The following is a 20,486-nucleotide window of genomic DNA, read 5'->3' as shown; positions in this document are numbered from 1 at the left end:
TATAGTGTGGACATTTTTTGTCTTGGTGAAATGAAATAAAAATACACAAAAGGTAATAAATACTATACTCTTTATTTAAATATTTTACAGATTTGAGAACTTTTTTTTTTTAAATTCTTTACAGAACCTGCATCTGAATGTTTGAACTATTATTCACCCAAAAATATGTAGACACATCATGCAGCTCTGGCTGCAACAATAAAGGTTGTTTTGGGAGGATGTAGGTAGTTTCTGGGTGCAATCCTAAGAACGGCGGCAACACTGAGACTACTAGAGCCATCTGACGGGTATAGGTTTGCTTTTGTTAGGCCCGACGTCGAAATTTAAAATATGTCTTCTAAATCCTGACAGTTTTTTCTGAAATACCCATGTTCCTATATCAGCGGTGTTCAATACAAGGACCCCAAACATGATGTGAAATTGGCCACTGACCCCCCATTTGAAAATATGTTGTTCCAGGAACCCCTCAGAAGCAAAGATTTGAGTTAAAAACGGTCGCTCTGAATTTTCAAGATTTTTCTAAAATAGCTCGTAGTGTGGTACTCGGTGCCGCGCTATGAGCTTGTATATATAATTGGTCCTAACTAATGTTCATGATAAAATACCACATTATTTTCCCTACTCAGTCTGTGTCTCATGGGAGGGCTGTGGGCCCGTCCACTATAGTGACATGACATCATCGATGGGGAATTCAAGCTAATAGAAACTGCAGGCTTTCCATTCCTGAAAAGTTGTAATCCGATAATGGAAGCCATCGTTCTCACGATAACAATTTTCTCTCTCTCTTTTATTTAATGTCACTGGTGGACGTGTTTCTCAACTGCCCACAGCCGTCCTATGAGACACAGACAAAAAAGGTGGTATGTTATCATGAACATTAGTGAGAACCAATTATATGAAGTTAAGTTGAAAAGTGGTGAAGTGGCCCTCTAAGGCTGCTTACATTCTCCTTTATTCCGTGTCATATGCCTTTTAAATCTGCAATGCCATGCCTTGTTCAGTTACCTCTGTGAAAACCAGGGATAAAGTTCCATGCACAGAAAGCTTACAGTATATATCATATTGTAGGCAGTAGTTTACCTTATTCATCACGGAATAAGGTAAACGTCCCATACCGATTTCAGAGCATCACTAAGCCTAAACTTCAGACTCGGTGGTTGAAAAATATATGACAGCAAGGCGTGACTGGGAAATGTTTCTGGGGAAAAGAAGCTTTGCGCTTAGTTATCTGGAGCAGTGGTTCCCAAAGTGGGGTCTGGGGACCCCTAGTTGTCATGAGGGAGTTCCAGGGGGTCCCCAGCTAAATGATTATTTTCAAACCAAATGGACCCTTATGGGTCTGTAACTCAGAGAGTACCATTTGTACACAGAGTTAAATTAACATTGATTTTACAATATAAATGGCTGTTCCCAGAGATAGAAATGTCAATAAAAGGGGGTCCGTAGCCTATATGCATGTCAAACTGGGGGTCCTTGACATTAGAAAGCTTGAGAATCACTGCTAGAGCCGTAAAAAGCTTCTCTTATGGGAGGTCCCTGGCATATCTTTTCAAATGGGGGGTCCACTCCACAGGCTAATAAGTGTCAATTTGGGGGTCCTTGACATAAGTTGTGTGGTTAGGGAACCACTGATCTAGAGAACGAGTGTGAGGGGTAGCAATAATTACACATATGTTCTCTGTTCGCCAGTATCAATGACAACTGATAAAAGGCACGTCAGCTATGATTATTGGATGGCTAAAGGTTGCTGCACGTGAGTTATGCAAATGCACAGTGCAAATCCAGCAGCAAAACTATAGAAACACAATGGTCTTTTTGCACATCGTCACCTTCCTAAAGTCTTTTTCTTTTTGGGAAAACTATAACGTATAGGTCGTTAGTTTAAGAAGGTGACGACATGAAAAGCAAATAAAAAGCCTGCAATTAGACTCTAATGAAACCTCTCTTAAAGGTTACTTTGGGGCCAGGGGTGGAGAGATGAGAAAAGAAAAAGTAACATTCTGATTGTGATTAACATTTTCTAAAAAAAAAAGCTACCCACAGTATGGCAATCAATCCAGATGATTCTCCACTAATCCCACAGTATGGCAATCAATCCAGATGATTCTCCACTAATCCCACAGTATGGCAATCAATCCAGATGATTCTCCACTAATCCCGTCAATGAAGTCCAATTTAGAAAAATATATTATTTGGTCACCCGACCAGCATCCTCTGTATTATCTTGTTCATTCAAACCTTAATTTATTCTAGAAAGACATTGAGGTTGCGCTCATTTGCAGTGTCGTCGAGATAAGAGATATCTTTGTGCGTTCATGGCTTTCAAGACCGATTCACCCCATTGGATAGTGAGAACACTGTGTTGCCTTCACGTACACATTTTTGTAAGTATACACTAATTACACATCATCTAACACACAACAGTTGACATACTCTTTAACATGAGCACTTTCTCTCTCTCACACACGCATACACCCACACCTTGTAATCACAATCACGACTCCAGCAGCTGCTGGGTGTTTAAAGGGAGGGCACTAGTTTGACACTAGCAATGACATTATTGTTTATTCCTTTTAATTTTATTTATTTTTTAACATAAAATCCTAAACAGCCTTGAAGTAATAATGTTTGTGCAAGACTAGAATTGTGCGCATACGGAAAAAGGCAGCTGAAATCCTATACCTCCTCCCACAAAAAACAACAGAAAACGTCCCTTGAACCCTTCCCTTGAAAATATTACAACACATTTCAACATCATCAAACCAGTCATATTAAAACTTGTGTCCTTATACCCGCATATTGGGTTCCGTGCCCTTCGATTGACGTACATCTTTGAATGTAGCACTTGCTGCTTAGAAAATGTCTTGGAACGTCCCCTTGCAAAAAATGCTTTACCATTTATGGTGTGCAGTTCCAAATGGGCTCCGTCCGTTCCCTTTCTTAACTCTTCTCTGTGGTGTGACAGGCAGTCTTCCTCTTGGGACAGCCAGTGGCAGCGCACAGCTTCAAACCACCATGAGACACTTAACGCTAGCAATACCTGATCCCTGCCGGAACCTCCACCTGAGCTTTGAACTTTCCACACTCAGGAAAGAGGACTTATTATCCACGTCAACTGGGAGCTTCTTCTTCCCTCGTGCTACGTTCCTTCTCAACAGTGTCCATCTCTGCAAATTGGGAATTTTTACCCCCACCGGGAGGAACTTAAAATGTCAAATTTTGAACCCTCCACGTCCTTTGGCTGTCCATCCCGCCAACAGTAGATGGCAATTGATGTATTGCGAGATGGGCATGTATGTGTGAGACTTGGGAGGGGGAGGGGGCAGTGTGTAGAGACAGCAGGGACCCTACTGTCCAAACACGAGTTCCTTCATCCTGGCCAGCAGGAATCAAATCTAGAGGCAAATGGACACCAAACATCTTCCTCGACACAGTTTTTAGCTAGTCGGTGTACTCTGCCACTATAGACAGCAATACTGTGATGTCGTCTGGCTTTCCTCCTGGGAGAAAGCACGCACACACACACACAGGGTCAGGATGTATAAAACAATGTCATGCACTAGGCGCTGATTTCGTCAGCAGAATGTATACATGTGCTAAACACAACTATGCTTATTCTGTGCCAGCACTGCTTTGAAGTCCTTTCTCCTCCGTCTCATGCATGTTTAAAATGTTTCCTTTTATCGCAATTCAGGCTTAATGTGTTTTTTCCTAAATGTAATCTTCAGCACGTGACATTGTTGCTCAACAAAATACATTAAAAAAACAACAACTTTACTTTCCACTTGAGACACGTACCTCTTACATTCAGCCCATTGTCGCAGGCGAACTGTGCGAAAGGTGACATGTAGTTGGGGTCGTAGGCCAGCACGTGGGCCTGCTCCGCGATGCTCCTGGCGGTCTGCTGGATGCTCTCGTAGTTTGAGTTCTGCTAACGAAAACAACGCCAGACATTATGTTAGCATTCCAGTCATGTCTTCCCTGCAGCACCCAGTGTTCCGTTCGTACTGGCCATGGCGGGCGGACCTGTTTAGTGTGACATACCTTGAGCTTCTTCAACTCCTTCAGGATCATGTAGTCGGGCATGTTGTCAAACAGGCCGTCTGTGGCTGTGAGGATTATGTCGCCCAGTTGGACGTCAAAGGATGAGCTGTCTGCAGCATCGGGACTGTTGGGACACACAGTGTAAAAAAGAAGACGTTGTCTTACCGCATCACACAAACACGGATTACATTCAAACCTCGGGAAATAAAGCATTAGGACTCCTGAGTCCTAATGGAGTCATGGAATGGATTATTCTTAATTTGCACTACTGGAGATCCTTACTGAAGTCTCGAAGTCACGTGCGCCCTACTTCTGTATTCACAGCCACCTACTTTCCTGGGGGATGTGATGGCACTTATTTTATGGATACCATAATCAACGTATCTTCATATAAAATAAACACATTACAAGCCCCCATGAATTGATTAATCTTCCATAACTTCTTCCATGCCCAACTATGGCATGTTTAGTGTACACCTCATCAGCTTCCAGGTATTAGTTGAATATCAGCCAGGCTTCCAATAATGACCTGTCACAAAATGCCATGTTGTCACATAAGAGACACATCATGTTGATCTGCCAACAAAACAATATCAATATAGTGGCACCATTTAGACCTGAGGCCCATTCTAAAAAATGTCTTCTAAATCCTGACAGTTTTCTGAAAAAACAATGTTTCTATATCAGTGGTTCTCAAACTATTTCATGTCAAGGATCCCCAGAATTATATTATACTGTTTGACCACGGACCCCCATCTAAAAACATGTTGTTCCAGGGACCCCCCAGAAGCAAAGATTTGAGTTAAAAACGTTGGCTCTGACTAAATACATAGTCAAAGATTTGCACCCACATTTTCACGGTTTTTCTAAAATATCTACAAGCTCGTAACGCGGCACTCAGTGCCACACTATGAGCTTGTAGATCTTTCAACAGCTAAAGTATAACATAATGCTTAAAACACCCAAAGGGGTTCCCGACCCGGAATGTCGGGAATTAATTTGAAAAGATCAAGACAAAGCTGGCATTAAGTGTCATTCCTCCAGTGAGTCGGCATGGCACTCTTATCTAGGTCTCTGTGACCTGGCTGGTGACTCTGTGACAAGTCGACTAACGTTTCAGTTGACTGACCGGATCATATATGTATGGCGGAGACGAAGTCATTCAAGGAATGGTCACATGGTCTAGCTTGGAAAAGTACACTTTGGTCTCGTGGGTGCAGACCCCAGGCCAAGTTCGGGTGCCAGTATCAAGTTCAGTTCTTCAAGAATCCCTGCATCTTCCTGACCTTTTTGCTCCTTGGCCAGGCAGAGCCATTAGTCATTACATAGAATGCATCTGCATTCTGCAGCGATAGCTAGTCAGAACTCATTTATAAAAACCACCATGTGGACAGACAGTGTTATTAGGACGATCAAATGTCTGGGACATTTTGATTTAATATTTCGTTATCTCGTTTAATATTTACATGATTTTAATGAACATGTAAAAAAAAAAGGAAGCTTTGCTTTGCATTTATTCAGTTGGGGCGGAGAACACAAAGACGAGGGACAATGGCCACAAAATGACCTGTAATCATATTTGAAAGAACGGATGCATTTAACTACAAAAGAGAGCAGACACGCACTCTTGCCGATACCGGGACTTGGATGAAGAGCCAACCGTAGGTCACAGAACGGAAGTCACTTGAGACCAATGTTAGAAATAAAGCAGACAGGACTGTCTGAACACTAGCTGTTTATCCTGGTTCCATTTTAAACCATTAGCGCCTTACAGCCCAGATTTATCCATGGTTTGCCCGCCATTAGTGTAGAGAAACGCATGCAGTAAACGCAAAAGTAATCGGCCTCATTTGAGATTAAATCCAGCAGGTGCAGGATTGTCTGTGGCGTGGAGAGCCTCCGGTCGGCCCATCAGTATGGCGAGACTTTGACCTGGCACTGGCAGACAGAGACATTGGCAGGCGGCCAACTGCTGCCGCCTTCGCTCTCGCTACATGAGGCTGCTCTGCTGTGTGACTGCACACGCTGCGGCTGCTCTGCTGTGTGACTGCACACGCTGCGGCTGCTCTGCTGTATGACTGCACACGCTGCGGCTGCTCTGCTGTATGACTGCACACGCTGCGGCTGCTCTGCTGTGTGACTGCACACGCTGCGGCTGCTCTGCTGTGTGACTGCACACGCTGCTCTGCTGTGTGACTGCACACGCTGCGGCTGCTCTGTGCGCATGGCACGCTGCGGCTGCTCTGCGACTGCACACGCTGCGGCTGCTCTGCTGTGTGACTGCACACGCTGCGGCTGCTCTGCTGTGTGACTGCACACGCTGCGGCTGCTCTGCTGTGTGACTGCACACGCTGCGGCTGCTCTGCTGTATGACTGCACACGCTGCGGCTGCTCTGTGCGCATGGCACGCTGCGGCAAAGCCACACAGTAGCGCGTGGTGGTCCCATGGGACGTCCTCGACGGGTACAGAGCCAAGTTTAACACTAGATCATCGCCAGTGTTTAACAATAACATTAGTGCCCAGATGATGAGTGTCTAACCCACCTGTCACTGAGGACAACTCCTTCGGCCTCTGGAGGAGGTATGGACAGCTGGAAGGGTGTGTTGAAGTAGTGCTGCTGCTCGTCTGAGCGGTGGACCACCTCCCCTCCACGCACCACCAGGAAGCCAGAGTCACCCAGGTTGGCCGTGTGAAGCTGGTGACTGTGCCGGTCCAAAACCACGATGCAGGCCGTGCTGCTGCCTGAAAGACATGAGAGAGAGAGAGAGACACACAGAACGAGAAAAATGAGACAGACACGACACATGACTTGCATAACACGGATAATGACGGCAAGAGAGCATGGAAAGCTACTTGGGTTCGTCACTGTCCCCACAGTGGTAATTTGGTTAGACACAAAACAAAATGCCCCCCCCCAGTTCAGGAGCGCCTGATGCAGGAGAAAGGAACTGGTTGGAAAAACGTGTTCCTTCCACGTGCTACGTCCAACCGTGGAAACTTCAGGTTTCCCCAGGTCAGGTGAAAAGAGGCGACTTGGACTCCTCATGCATTGCAGGAGGTCAGTCTGTTGCTCTCCCCAGGTTGGCAGAGAGAGTGTAGTGCCCAGGATTACACAATATAGACAATTGACACTGGGTGAAAAATCGTGGGATAAAAATGTAACAAAATGCACACAAATAACTCAAATCGATAACATATATAAAGTAGTCAGAAAAAGTCTCCCAACCTGCCCTTCTTTACACACATAACCGACAACAAGAAAAGACACACGAGAACTAGCCCAATCTATATACACTGATAGATTGATTAATGAGTCGAGGGTGAACATACAAAACACCATGTAACACGATCACTTGGCTTGGAAGGCCGTCATCTGGGGAATGGATGGATGCAGGAGGAAACATAATAATAATCTGGCTAAGCACACAGTGTGTGACCACACCCTGCTGCTGCTGACCGTTCTACACTAGGCTCACCAGAATGTGCTCTCCTCTCTGCCTGGGCTCAACCTTCAGAAAAAGAAGGGAAAAAAAACCCTCTGCCTCACGCAATGTGACTCACTGCCTTTCTTCTGTTCTCCTCTCTATAGTAACACAATTACACACTCTGCCTGCTTCAAGAACGTTCCCTCCGCAGTGGAAGAATAAACACACAATACTGTGTTGTTTTCCCCTCCACCATTTGCACATCATGTCAGGAGTGGTGGAAAAGTACTGACTCTGTCCGTGATGGACATCCTTCCTCTGCTTTTCTCTTCCCCTAGAAGATGTTTTGTTGGCAGAAGGCTGCAAGTTTGCGCACGCTTACGGGGCATCAGTGAGTGCCATCATGTAGCAAAAATGATTCATGGAATGAGCTGCAGATGGGGCAGGTCAGGACATCGTACTAGGCCGGCCCCCTCCTATTTTCTCTCGTCACAGAAAATAGTCGATCAACAACAACTCGTTGCAAATGGTCCCCACAGGTTTATGAGCTTGTAGATCTGCTATTTTCCCACTAATGTTTATTTTCCACGAATGTTGGCCCTAGAATAGACACAAGTTTATCGGACACGGAGACTCTGACTCATGATGCAAACTTGCATAGATCTTTGTACCACAACCGACCACTTAACTATACACAGATGGGAACAAACAACCAAGCCTTAAACGTGCATGCATGAAGCAAGGCATTCCATGTGAAAGGTTGAGATCCTACCACCTGAGAACTGTCACTCCTACTGTAGCTCTGCGCTGCCACCAACTATACCCATCTTCACCGTGTGTACCACGACACTGCCATTTGCTGTATAGTTTAAATCTAAAGTGCCTAAAAATATTATACAAGAAACATTTAATATGGGTGACTACAGCTGAAATTAGTATTACCAAAAGCTAAGCAATTCAGCTGTATGTCATGAAATACCAAGTTCAGACTGAAGTATTAAAGTATTTTTTTTTAGGCAATGTTGTCCTTTGCATTACATTACTAAGGTATATGTTGGGAGTAGATATAAATGAAATGTATATTCATAATGCCAACTTCTGAACAACTGAAAGATTAACTTTGGTCCAGCCAGTATGCTTCATGGTCAATAATCATCATCTTATGATGTGGTATTTGTTTCATTGCAATTTTACATTTTCTTGAGAACCAAAAAGAGGAAATACCAAAGAGGAAATACCAAAAAAAAGAGGAAATAAAAATCACTCCAAAGAATCAAAGACACGATACTTTAGATCAGAGTGCTACTATTTCCTCCTCTCACTCTTGTTTTATACTTAATTCAGTCAGACAACTCTTGGATCTAAACTTTTGAGAATTGAGATCTGAAAGCATACGCTTGGCATCGAGTAAGCCTTGCCAAACCCTGACCTTGACCCATTCTCAGGGTGGACACTCTCAATTTATTAATTCCCTGTCAAAATGAAAAGATTCATATTATATAAATGATCTGCCAAATAAACACTACAGGGAATTGAAATAGCCAAGCCCCAAAGTGGCTCATAGAAACGGGGCCCACAGATGGATGTTGGGTAGGTAGGCGGTAGAGGTGCTCCGATCGATCACAGTTAAATCGGCCAATTATCTGTGATCTGCAATTTACCTGATCTGGAGAAACAGATCATTTATACCATTTAGGCCCGATCTGCTATTTTTCAATAACTAAATGCTTAAAACACCAAAAGGGCACACGACGCTGGTACCAACAGGACCCACCAACGAAAGAACATTGGATGGACATTACTGAGGAACTGTATGTCATGGAAAAACTAACATTCATACTTAGACTACAAGAAGATAAGTTCTATAAAAAGTGGGATCTCTTCTTTCAGCCTAACAATAATGTATGTAATATTAAAAATGCAGCCTTGTTTTTGTTTTTCCCCCTTTTTTTGTATTGTCTTTTCTTTTTGTTGTCCTTTTGTTGGTGATATGTCAAGATTTCATGATCATGAATTGTGCTAGAATACACAGTTACTGTATGTTCAGGATCCATTCACTCACCGAGGAGAGGCACTTTGTTCTGTAGGAGTTATTACTGTATTGTTACTGTATGTTCAGGATCCATTCACTCACCGAGGAGAGGCACTTTGTTCTGTAGGAGTTCTGTTACTGTATGTTCAGGATCCATTCACTCACCAAGGAGAGGCACTTTGTTCTGTAGGAGTTCGTAGTAGCCGGTTGTGAGGATTCCCACAGGGTTGCTCGGTACGAAGCGGCCTTCCTTCACCAGCCGCTCGCACGTCTTCATCAGTGTCCCCGAAAACTGCGATGGGTCCACGCCGTAGTCCCGCCAACCGCCCACTCCGTCTGCCACCCCTAAGGAAGCAGACACAAATACAGATGCTTTACTTTGCATTGTAAGTTGAGCTAGTGACTCCCTCTGAAATTAATAACAGTGTGGTAGATTCATATCGTAATTTATTCCTGTCCTCACTCCTCAACTATGTATATCTTTGGGACAATAAATCACAACTGAATCTATCCACTATCAGTGGCAGGCAAAGATTTTTTTAATTAGTAATAAGGCAATTATTTATGATCCTTGGACTCCTTGCATCTTGACTGACTTACCACAAGAGAGGAACCAATGTAATTGCTAGGGAACAAGAACGTCAATGTAGCCGAGCTGCATGATGGAGAAATACAATGGGCACTTTCACCAAGTTGCAAACAGGACACCAAGTACAGCACAAGACAAAACTCAGAGTGAGTGAATCAACGTCATGCTATGCAGAATGGGGTCATAAGGGTTTAAAAGGTATGTACACATAATTACAATTTAGGCATTTAGCAGACGCTCTTAATCCAGAGCGACTTACATTAAGCAAGAACAAAAAAGCATGGGAATACATCACATAAAAACATTTATCATGAAACATGCGTAAGCTAAGAAAGTAACAGTGGAATATCTATAATGAAACTATACATACCGGTATAAGCTATACATCTATACTACTATGCTATACATATGTACTATGACGTGCTATGACTACATACAATGCACTTATGCCGTCTACATAACATAACATACGATTTTTCACGATATGATGTCGTGATATGGTGATATGGTGATATGATGTGATGTGTCTGTGATGTGAATGATAATAAATTATAATAACGATAACTAAGGTTGCGAATACAAGCGGCCCAAATGAGTTATCTCCGACGGGTGGCTGGCATCTCCCTTAGAGATAGGGTGAGAAGTTCACGAGACGAGAGCCCGCAGTTGGAACCCTGGAGCAGGCAAATCTTTAGCCTCACTGACAGCTCCCAGTCAAGAAGCAGAAGGTATGCGGCCAGGTTCACACTTGGCTCAGGGAGTATAGGACGCCCCTGCCATGCATAGTCCCGACTAGTCCAGTGGCAGGGAGCCGTCCCTGACTGTGGGTCCCACCATCCGGAGATGTTCTGGGATGAAATATAAGGAAGGATGGCTCCCAGCTGATGACCCTGACAGCTGGTACTCGCAACGCTCAGACCATCCTGCCACCAAGGATTACCCAGCAAGCAACACCTGTAAGTAGCTCTAACAGATTCTGCATGTAGCAAAGCATCTTCGATGATTATTGCACCTGTGATGTGAATGTGCACATGACATCAGTATCATAATATCGTTATAGCTATCCATCTTTGTAGTCGTTATTAATGGTGTGGACGGCCCTTTAAAGACAAATGTGCAAAATGCAAATTGTTTGTTTTTCACTCCGTCCGTGTGTGTGTGTGTCGGTCAATGTTTTTTTTGCACACACACTCCCTGGATGCCTCTGTCCAAGATTTTCCAGAACGGCCTGTTATAGCGCCACCAGGAGGCAGACCTTTGTAAAACTTTTTTTTTAATATTACTCATCCAGATTCTTTTCACATTGGCCTATTATAGCACCACCAGGAGGCCACAACCTGACCTGCCCTGGTGGAGACACCTGTGCCCTGAGGGGCATTTTATCTAGTTAGTTTTCAAATTCCATCTGCTGAACTGACCATACAAGGTCTACTATAGGCGCTCTCTACTAGCCAGACAGACCACCTCCTGATAATTGGCTCTCCACCAGCTACTACAGTACACAACAGCATTCACCGGGCAGTATTTGAACACTCCAGAGAGAGAGACACATGATGTGGAATTGTGGATGTGTAATATCAGCAAGGCAAAGCAACCTGACCCTCACATTCAAGACATTACTGCTCAGAGCACTGCCCCCGGGCTGGTCACTGTAGAGGCAATCTACACAGTACATAAAAGATATACAAAATGTGCAGGTTCGCAGCCAGTCACACGGTAGCAACGACAATAGCACCAATTATGACAGTCTGTGACAGCAGACAGGTCACCAATAGGCCAGAGCTTCAGCTTCCCGTCTTTGTCTCGTTAAAATAGGATTACTAAGTGCCAAATAGAAACAGTTTAGCACAACATGTTGCTATGACATCGATGGCGAGAGTAATTTAGATCCAGCGTGTACTACCGTTGATCTACAATAGCCCCGGCCTTTCGGGACTTACCTTTTCTGTATTTGGGTACCGTCGTACCGACGTCCTAGCCCAACTACCGACGTCCCAAATACAGATACTTTTCTGAATTTGGGTAACGTCGTACCGACGTCCCAAACTCCCAAATACAGAAAAGGTTTCCAAGTTCCAACCGAGAAGCTAACTAAACCTTTGATCCTCTGTTGGTGGACCCAAACAAGTGTAATGCTTAATGGATCGTACACAAACTAAGAGTAACAGTTTTTGTATTGACTTCAATCAATTACAAAAAGCAAGCGGACGCAGTAGCCTTGCCGATATGATCTTACGTTCTTTATGCCCAAAGAAAGTGAGCCAGTCAAACAAACGGGCCAACGGCTCTCCTCAGTCAGTCCCCATTTCTGTACTCAATTGGGTCTTGTAAACTAAAGTGTATATATTTTTAGAAAGGTGTGTGGACAGGTGGTGAAAATTAGCCTTGTGCTAACGAATTGTACTTGTGAAATTAGATTGTGATGTACATATCAACAAAATAAAAAAATACTCACCCAAAACATCCGCATGCCTGTGGCGGGCGATGAAGCAGGCGTCGTCCCCGTAGCACATGCCCTTCTTCAGGATGCCTTTAACGCTGCGAAAGTCCTTCCCGAAGCCGCATCTCGCCGTCACCAGGCTGTAGTCTCGGCCGTCGGTCTGAGCGGAGAGTCCGCCGATGACAGCTCTGGCAAACAGTCTACCGTACGAGAGCACGGACAACATTCCCTACGAAACGACCCCCAGTCCGAAAAACCCACCACCAACCAACGCTCCTTCGCCTTTTAATAGCGTCGAAAGGGAAAAGCTCTCAAACGGTTTTTTAACGGTTTGAGAACGTAAACGGCTGAGAGCCACGCACACACATTCAGTGACAATAACACGGCTCCAGTCTAGTGCTCCACCACAGTCCACACACTAGGCAGACAAAGCCTCGCACGCCACCACTATACTACACGGACGGTAATAATGACAGGTTCGAACAGGGTAGCTATTATTTCGGCCGGGGCGTCTTCTGGAGCAAATTCAGAGGAAAGAGACGTCACGTCAAGAACTATTAAATCGCGGTTTGTTCGTCGTCGCAACCATGATGATGTCGAGAACCTTATCGGCGAGCTACGTAACATAAATTAAATAAAATAAAGCTCCAGACAGATCAGATGATGAGAGCAGCTTCTCCTCAATCCTCGCTCCGTCTAGCTATCGAGGTCTCGTCTCAGGTCTTGTGACTGCTCCGACGTCACACACATCATTACGCAACCCACATGTCCTAATACGGCAAAATAGTAGCTTAGTAATACTACTAGACTAGTACGGTACTTTGATTCACATTTTTATCTCAATTAAATAAGATAGCGATCCTATATACATAAATGAGTGCTGTGACAATGTAGGACAACCGCTATTTAAACGATTTAATTGATAAATAATGATATGGGGAATTATGCTCCAAATAATGTTTTTCTCCCAACGCCAGCATCCTCAATGTTGAAAATGTGTGTTTGTAGCTCAGTTTGTACAATGGGTACAGTTCCAAGATACAAGTCAATATACAGGTCAATATAAAATCTGCTAAGAGGATAAAACCAGAAAAAGCACTATAAAGACTTGTTTACATAGGGGTCCTCCATTTTCAATTCATCAAAACATTTAAAGACATACAAATAGAATGAGAGTCCATACTGTTGTATTTTTTAAGTTTTACTCGTAAAAGAAAATATGCCCATTCTAGTGACATTATTAAATGTCGGTGTAAAATGATACACTGCACATTGCCTCCCCTAGTGGACATTACATGTTGCTACCATGGCCCATGAGCCTTTGTTCGTGCAGGCAGGTTTCATGCGAATATTATAGTGGCACCTTGTGTTGTGTAAAGGTATTACTTAAACTTTTGAGTCCAGTATGCACACGTTACGGCTTGGACTGTGCAGTCTGCAGTGCACAAACGTGTTCGAGTGCTGTTGGACTAATAGTCTAATACAGTGAAGTTGTCAACCTCAATGAGCTGCCTGTTAAACTAGACATGCGGCTGCAGAACACAGTACCATCATAGAGTTCATGGATGCATGTATGCATTGCAGGCTAGGAAAGGAAAGCTAGATTGTGAAATCACTTCTGGGAAGTTCTGGACAAAGACAAGCTGGAGTACCAGGTAGTCTCCTGCCGTGTACAATTTCAGGTCTCCAGCCCAACTGCTGATGTTCGGTCCAGTTCTGCACAAACAGCAGCTGCAGCTTGCTTTCCACACAAGATGCAACAAAAACTAGTACTAGTCTACAACCAGTCATCTATTCCTGCTACACACTAGAGAAACCTGCCCTTATGAAAGCAGCTAGACTGATTGGAGTAGTCATTTTAGCCTAAAAACAAAACGGTAAAGAACTCACGTTGCAGTGTAAAATAAATAGAAATAATGAAATACAAATGTTCCCCTAAAATACGCTCAAAGTTTATTAGAAAGATTAACATTACAAGAATGCTTTCTTTATTCGTTTAACTTAGCACAAGACTCAGTTTAAAAATGTGATGATGCAGAGTGCGGTCAATGCAATATTAAATAAAATTGCACAGAAAAAAGAAAAAAAAACAGGTGTTTCACATATTATTCCACAGTTGTTCCATAACCATTAATATCCGTTATTGACGGTGACAAACAAAATGTGACAACTGAAATGGAGACGTGAACAAAATTGTAAAAGAAAAATTGTGCACAGCTATAAACAAGGCATTCCTGTGCATAATTAGCCATATTGTTACATTTTTCCTGATTGAACAGTCATGTGGCAAAGACTTAGTTGCAAAAATGGAGTGCAAAACACCTGAGGTTTTCATGGTGACATATCAATTTACCCATGTGGACAAAAACAACAAAATTATTTGCTTTCATCGGGTAGGAGTGTATATCTTTTCTGTATTGGCAGCATGAAGAATAAGCAATCCTTCAAATGCAAGAGACAAAAGCAGAACAGGGAGGGAGGGAGGGAGGGAGGGAGGGGGAGTGGGAACACCATAGCCACGACACAGCCACCTCATTTCTTGGCTTGCTTGGTCACCATGTTGCGAGGTGGTGTCACAGGACGGCTTCCGTTGGGCTTCTTCTTCTCAGCTGGCTTTAAAATCTAAGAACCGTGAAAAGAATATTCAGCAAACATCTAAATCAGTAGTCAATAAAAGAAGGAAAAGTATCTAAAATCCACTCATTGTAACTATGACTCATATAAACGTTCAGTGTGCCGTTTAGCAGTATTGTGTCAAAAATAAATGTTCTGTAGGGGACGCAGTAAATTAAATCTTAACCGTTGGAACTGGAAATCCCTGACTCTGCTCGTTAGGTTTTCATTAACCCATTTAGGCCTGACCTCAAAATAAAAAGAAATCATCAAAATCCTCCAGTTTTCTGAAATAAATATTTTCACGGTTTTTCAAACATAGCAAGCTTGTAGATCTGCTATTTTTCAATAGCTAAATTATAACGTATGTAACCACCATAAGGGGTTCCCGCTCAAAATGGGTTAATACAGGGAAACCAAATATAGACTGACTGTGGATTCTAGGGATCAGCACAGATAGAAATCTAATCAAGTCAATGGAGCAAGAGCACACACACACATCTATTCTGCATCCTGAGAGGATGTCATTCGGTTTGCCCAACATATTCCCACATGGACATGGATGCTAGCAGCTTTTAAACTACTTCTAACAGTAAGACGCCTGAGGGCGAGAAGCTACCTCGGTTTAAATGTGAACGCCAACAAATCATATATGGAGCATGCAGCGTAATTTAGCATATTCTGTTGAGTTATGACATTGAATAAAGTCACAAACTATTTTAGCACAAATTGCGTAAAGTCTTTTCTCTGAAGATCGGTCCTGCCATCCTAGGAAAACAGTTGAGTAGAATCTCACACCCTAAACAGCTGCTCACTGTTCTTGGGCGCTTTACATTGATTTGAATAATATTTTATAATTATATTGCACTGTAAAATATATACTACACACTTATTTTCTCACCTGAAAAGAGCACATGAGGGTCTCATCCACACTCATCATGGCACCTGCATTGTCAAACTCCCCACAATAATTAGGCGCCGAGAACAAAGTCACAAGCTGCCTTTTCGCAAAGAATTCATAGCCATCCTCAACAACCTGAAAATTCAGAAGCAAACAAAAGTTGGAAGGGGGTTTATAACCAGTTTCATGTATTAAAAAAAACCAACAACAATATATGAATGGCACCTAGCCTCAAAAAAATCCACTCAATTACAAACCGAGACATAGCTGTCCGAGATTGCATAAATGTTTAATTTGTATAAATTATTTCATATTTAATCATAATATTTATTATTTAGTCCTTTATTTCAGGTCAACTGAGGATGAAAATCATTTTAAGAGTCTATCCTGTGCAGGCGTACACTATACATGGGATGATCCAAACATCCTGTGGATGCAGAGGTCGTTGTTTTATTGCGTCCCTTAACTATAAACTGCGTTTTGGAATGCAAAATGCACCCTATTTTAATCTCTGCTGTTGTATCTTCTATTATCAATTTGTCAATACGTGTTCTGCAAAAAAAGGCACAATGCCTTGAACAGTTTTGATGATTCAACTGCTTTAATAATACCAAACCCACTTTACAATATCATTTTAGGGTGAAATGCAAAGGCTGTGTGATCACCCATGAAAAAAGTATATATAAATTATTATTTTTGATTACCTGATGTGCGCGGCAGATCAAATCGAGGTCATGCTTGTGCAGGAACTTGGCCACCACCTCTGAGCCGAAGGTAAACGATACGCCCCTGTCGTTCTCCCCCCAGCCGAGGACGTCCTTGTCCGGATCGGACCAGAGCAGGTCACAGAGGAGACCCTGGTCGGGTACGTCGGTGGGGCGCATGACGCGTCTGATCTGCTCCATGGACTGAAGGTCTGGTGACAGTCCTGTGCAAATAAAGAAAAACACATAGAGTACAGTACAGTATAAACAAACACGCACAACACTACCACCAAGGTCAGTAATCTGACAGCAGCACTAATCAGAGGATGAACAGCAAGCAAAGACAGCAATACTCAATGTCAAACTGAGGCTGACGTCAATGGAAGGGATAGACTTTGGACAACACGTGCAGCTCATTCACATTGAATGAATAGTACTGGTGTGGTGAATGGTGCAGCACAGGGTTAAAGTGTTTAAGTATAATAATAAAAATTGACGTAAAAAAGGTACTATGAACTTAAACCTACCTCCGTGGCAGCAAAATATTTTCTCATCAACAATGGCAGCAATAGGGAGGCAGTTAAAACAATCTGTGAATGTTTTCCAGAGCTTGATGTTGTATCTTCTTTTACCTAGAAGATTAAAAAAAAGTTTTTAACTGCAGTCCACATCAGGAAAGCCGGGGATAAACAATAAACCCGACCTTCCCTTAACAGTTAATGGTACAAAAATAAGAGTGAATACCTAGCATCTACTTAAATTACATTAATATCGTTTATCTAGTCAGTATTTTTAAGCCAAAACATATACGTGAATCCTGACAACCGTTATGTAATACTCACACTCGTCATAGAAGCCATATATTCTGTTAATTGAGGCGCACTCGTGGTTTCCCCTCAGCAAGAAGAAGTTTTCAGGGTATTTGATTTTGTATGCCAGCAGCAGGCAGATAGTCTCCAGGGACTGCTTCCCTCTGTCCACGTAATCTCCCAGGAATAGGTAGTTGCTCTCTGGAGGGAAGCCCCCATACTCGAAAAGCCTCAGCAAATCATAGTACTGCCCATGAATGTCACCTACAGGACAGCAGAACAAATGCATCAGATCAGTTAGTTAGTTCCAACTTACACAAAAAAACGTTTTCATTGTCTAGCCACGGTGGTTTAAAAAACATCAGTCCAGTGTGGGCACCTAAACCTTGTGGTTCCAAAATGGAAAAAAATAAGTAAATGTACGCTTGTTTATTGCCAAAAGTACTGTCAAATCTGCGATCGCAAGTTTTGTGGCAATACAAATTATATATATATATCCCCTAATTTGTAAAATAAATAAGATGAAATATTTTAAATAATGGTTGGCACTGCAATGTTCTCAGGTCCCACTGCTCCGGTTACCACAAAATTCACCAGTGTCCATTTCCATCACACCAACATGACTGAATGATTAATTTCCCTCCAAAAATTTCTGGACAAGCATCCCAGTCACTGCAAGAATTCTCCAGCATCAGTGTGGTCATTTCACCACCCTGGCATTTATTTAGTATGGTGAGTAATCAACACTTACCACAGATTTTGAGTGGAGCCTCGAGCTCCAGGAGAATGGGCTGACTGAGAAAGATCTCCCTTGATTTGAGACACAATCCACGAATTTCATTCTCCTGTAGTTGGACATTCTTTCCAGGCTTGGCACCTCTGACTGTGAAGATATGGAACAATAAAGTGGTCAGTAACGATAATTACGCCGGTATACATACATTTCACTGACCAAGCTGTATGCTTTAGTAATTTTATTTCGCCCTGAGTAAATGACAAACAACAGCAGGATGTTTTCCAGTATGTCATTGATTGATATACAATGGTTTTAACAGTTTGTAGAATGGGTACAGTTCAAGGAAAGTACAGGTCACTACAAAATCTATTAAAGACCTGTTTAACATCAGGGTCCTCTCATAATGACAACGAAAGATGCAATCATATGTAAGGGTTTTCACCGCAACACCACCAAATAAAGATGCCATATGATATCATAACCTTTGCCAACATTAATGGCAGAGCATGGCTTTGCTAGTAGTTATCTCCCAGTCTCAAGTGGTGTTGACAAATACAGGCTAACGCCGCCGGCTAACAATTAGCATGCGGGTAAAAAAAAAACAGCATTCAAGCATTCAACATCTTTTTTTTTAAACGGCGGATTTCAAATCATTACCTTCTAAAAGACGCTGGATGATGCTGTCTATGTTGAGTTTGTCAACGTCGGCCATCGTGGCGTCTTGTTGTGAGCAATAAAACTAGAATATGTTGAGTTTGGGGGGTGAGCTAGCCAACTAGCTTAGATTAGCATTGACGACCCAGCGGTGTTAGCTCTAGTCCGGTGAATTGTTCTGGGTTGAGGAGGGGGGATGATGATGATGATGACGACGACGTGACCCTGTTTTTCCTCTTAAACTCCTTGACCGTTTTCCCCAACGATATTATTTTAACCTACATCGACATCTCGGCTTGTACTTGTAATTCTACATGTGATATGAGCTTTAAATTCGTTCAGAAATCCGGATAAAAAAAATAAATAAATAAAACGGGCACACACACGGCGGTACTTTAGCCGTTAGCTCACTGTGCGACGAATGATCATGTCCTTCCTTTCGTTTTTCTGTTTTTTCCTAAACCACACCTCTCTGAGTCTCTGTGCCCACACTGTTGCCAGATTGGTGTAAGAGAAACAAGCAACCAATTCAATTCAATTCAAAGGAGCTTTATTGGCATGAGAAAACATAATAAATACAGTTATAGAAATATAATAAAAACAGTTGAAAATGGGGAAAGTATATACAGTTGGAGGAGGGTACAGTATTGTGTACTGTAGACAGAGCTATGTCACATGGCATCGTTATACATGTTATACACAGGGTATAAAGCTTTTTTGAAACAAATAGCAGCGTTCTTTTTTGCAGTCACTTTTGCAGTCACTATTTAAATAGCATACAGGAAAACTCAGATTTAAGATCTGTTTAAAGATATAGCAGCTCTGTGTATACATACAGTGCAAGGTCCAGCGGTCTACTTGGTACAGATCCTTAGTCCAGGGTGGTTGTAATCTTCTTTTGTCGCAACAGTTCACAAATCTTGCTTCTGTGAGTGTTTGCACATTGAATTTCCCCTTAAAACAAGGCTCCAGACCTCCCAAAACAAACTGGTCAGGCTCCTTCTTGGCCTCACCCCCCGAACCCACCTCACCCCTGCCCACTTTGACAGGCTGGGATGGCTTAGGGTCGACGACAGAGTACAGCATCTTGCAATGGGTCTGGTCCACAAGATTCGATACACCACCAAGATACCCATATACCTGTCTAAATACTTCCTTAATGTAAACGAAGTCCACACCCACAACACCAGAGGGAGTGTAACAAACCATGTACAACCCAGATTCGGCACAAACAACAAGGGACTAAATTATTTTCGCTCCTATGCCACCAAAATGTGGAACGCCCTACCAACAGTCATTAAGACATGTGAATCCCTTGACTCCTTCAAAACCGCTCTCAAAGGGCACCTATACGGATGGCTGCAATTCGAAACTGGCCTCTATAAAATCTGAATCCCCCTCCCTTTTCCCCTCACTGTATATATGTATGTTTTCCCTTTTTGCTTCCTTTATGATGAATTCCTGTTCTGTCTTCTACATAGAAGTGTCTATTTGTATGTCTCTAAATGTTTTGATGAATTGAACAATGTGGACGAATT

The 20,486-nt window shown here is 42.7% G+C and overlaps 2 protein-coding genes across 3 annotated transcripts; both read right to left on the bottom strand.

Annotated features, from left to right (window-relative positions):
* Window positions 1-53: 53 nt before the first annotated feature.
* LOC308316725 (protein phosphatase PTC7 homolog) lies at window positions 54-13,238 on the bottom strand. 2 transcript variants are annotated; one of them, XM_080765454.1, is made up of 6 exons: window positions 12,547-13,238; window positions 9,668-9,847; window positions 6,589-6,787; window positions 4,045-4,168; window positions 3,799-3,931; window positions 54-3,500 (listed from the first exon to the last, which is right to left on the bottom strand). In XM_080765454.1, the coding sequence occupies exons 1-6, from the start codon at window positions 12,755-12,757 to the stop codon at window positions 3,442-3,444; spliced, it is 906 nt and encodes a 301-aa protein (XP_080621580.1). In that variant the 5' UTR covers window positions 12,758-13,238; the 3' UTR covers window positions 54-3,441. The 2 variants fall into 2 exon arrangements, with proteins under 2 accessions (XP_080621580.1, XP_080621581.1); XM_080765455.1 differs by having other exon boundaries at window positions 3,799-3,928.
* A 1,223-nt stretch (window positions 13,239-14,461) lies between these two features.
* On the bottom strand, window positions 14,462-19,386 carry ppp1cc (protein phosphatase 1, catalytic subunit, gamma isozyme). The gene is made up of 7 exons (XM_080766525.1): window positions 18,952-19,386; window positions 18,310-18,441; window positions 17,592-17,822; window positions 17,277-17,381; window positions 16,750-16,973; window positions 16,046-16,180; window positions 14,462-15,153 (listed from the first exon to the last, which is right to left on the bottom strand). Exons 1-7 carry the CDS (start codon window positions 19,004-19,006, stop codon window positions 15,064-15,066), a joined length of 972 nt encoding a protein of 323 aa, XP_080622651.1. The 5' UTR covers window positions 19,007-19,386; the 3' UTR covers window positions 14,462-15,063.
* Window positions 19,387-20,486: the final 1,100 nt, after the last annotated feature.

This window comes from Protomyctophum bolini, assembly GCF_963924005.1.
Source record: "Protomyctophum bolini genome assembly, chromosome: 6".
In the NCBI taxonomy this organism is placed as follows: domain Eukaryota; kingdom Metazoa; phylum Chordata; class Actinopteri; order Myctophiformes; family Myctophidae; genus Protomyctophum; species Protomyctophum bolini.
Note: the sequence above shows the minus strand (reverse complement) of the source record. Positions and strands in the feature narration are given on the sequence as shown.

What these genes read in the sequence shown, in the direction of transcription:
- LOC308316725 (XM_080765454.1), bottom strand. Translation starts at nt 12,757, where the DNA reads ATGTTGTCCGTGCTCTCGTACGGTAGACTGTTTGCCAGAGCTGTCATC. An exon ending in CAGGCATGCGGATGTTTTGG is followed by an intron (nt 9,848 to 12,546) that starts GTGAGTATTTTT and finishes CTGCTTCCTTAG; the next exon opens with GGGTGGCAGACGGAGTGGGC. An exon ending in GAACAAAGTGCCTCTCCTTG is followed by an intron (nt 6,788 to 9,667) that starts GTGAGTGAATGG and finishes CATGTCTTTCAG; the next exon opens with GCAGCAGCACGGCCTGCATC.
- ppp1cc (XM_080766525.1), bottom strand. Translation starts at nt 19,006, where the DNA reads ATGGCCGACGTTGACAAACTCAACATAGACAGCATCATCCAGCGTCTT. An exon ending in ATATGGCTTCTATGACGAGT is followed by an intron (nt 17,382 to 17,591) that starts GTGAGTATTACA and finishes TTAATCTTCTAG; the next exon opens with GTAAAAGAAGATACAACATC. An exon ending in AATATTTTGCTGCCACGGAG is followed by an intron (nt 16,974 to 17,276) that starts GTAGGTTTAAGT and finishes TTATTTGCACAG; the next exon opens with GACTGTCACCAGACCTTCAG.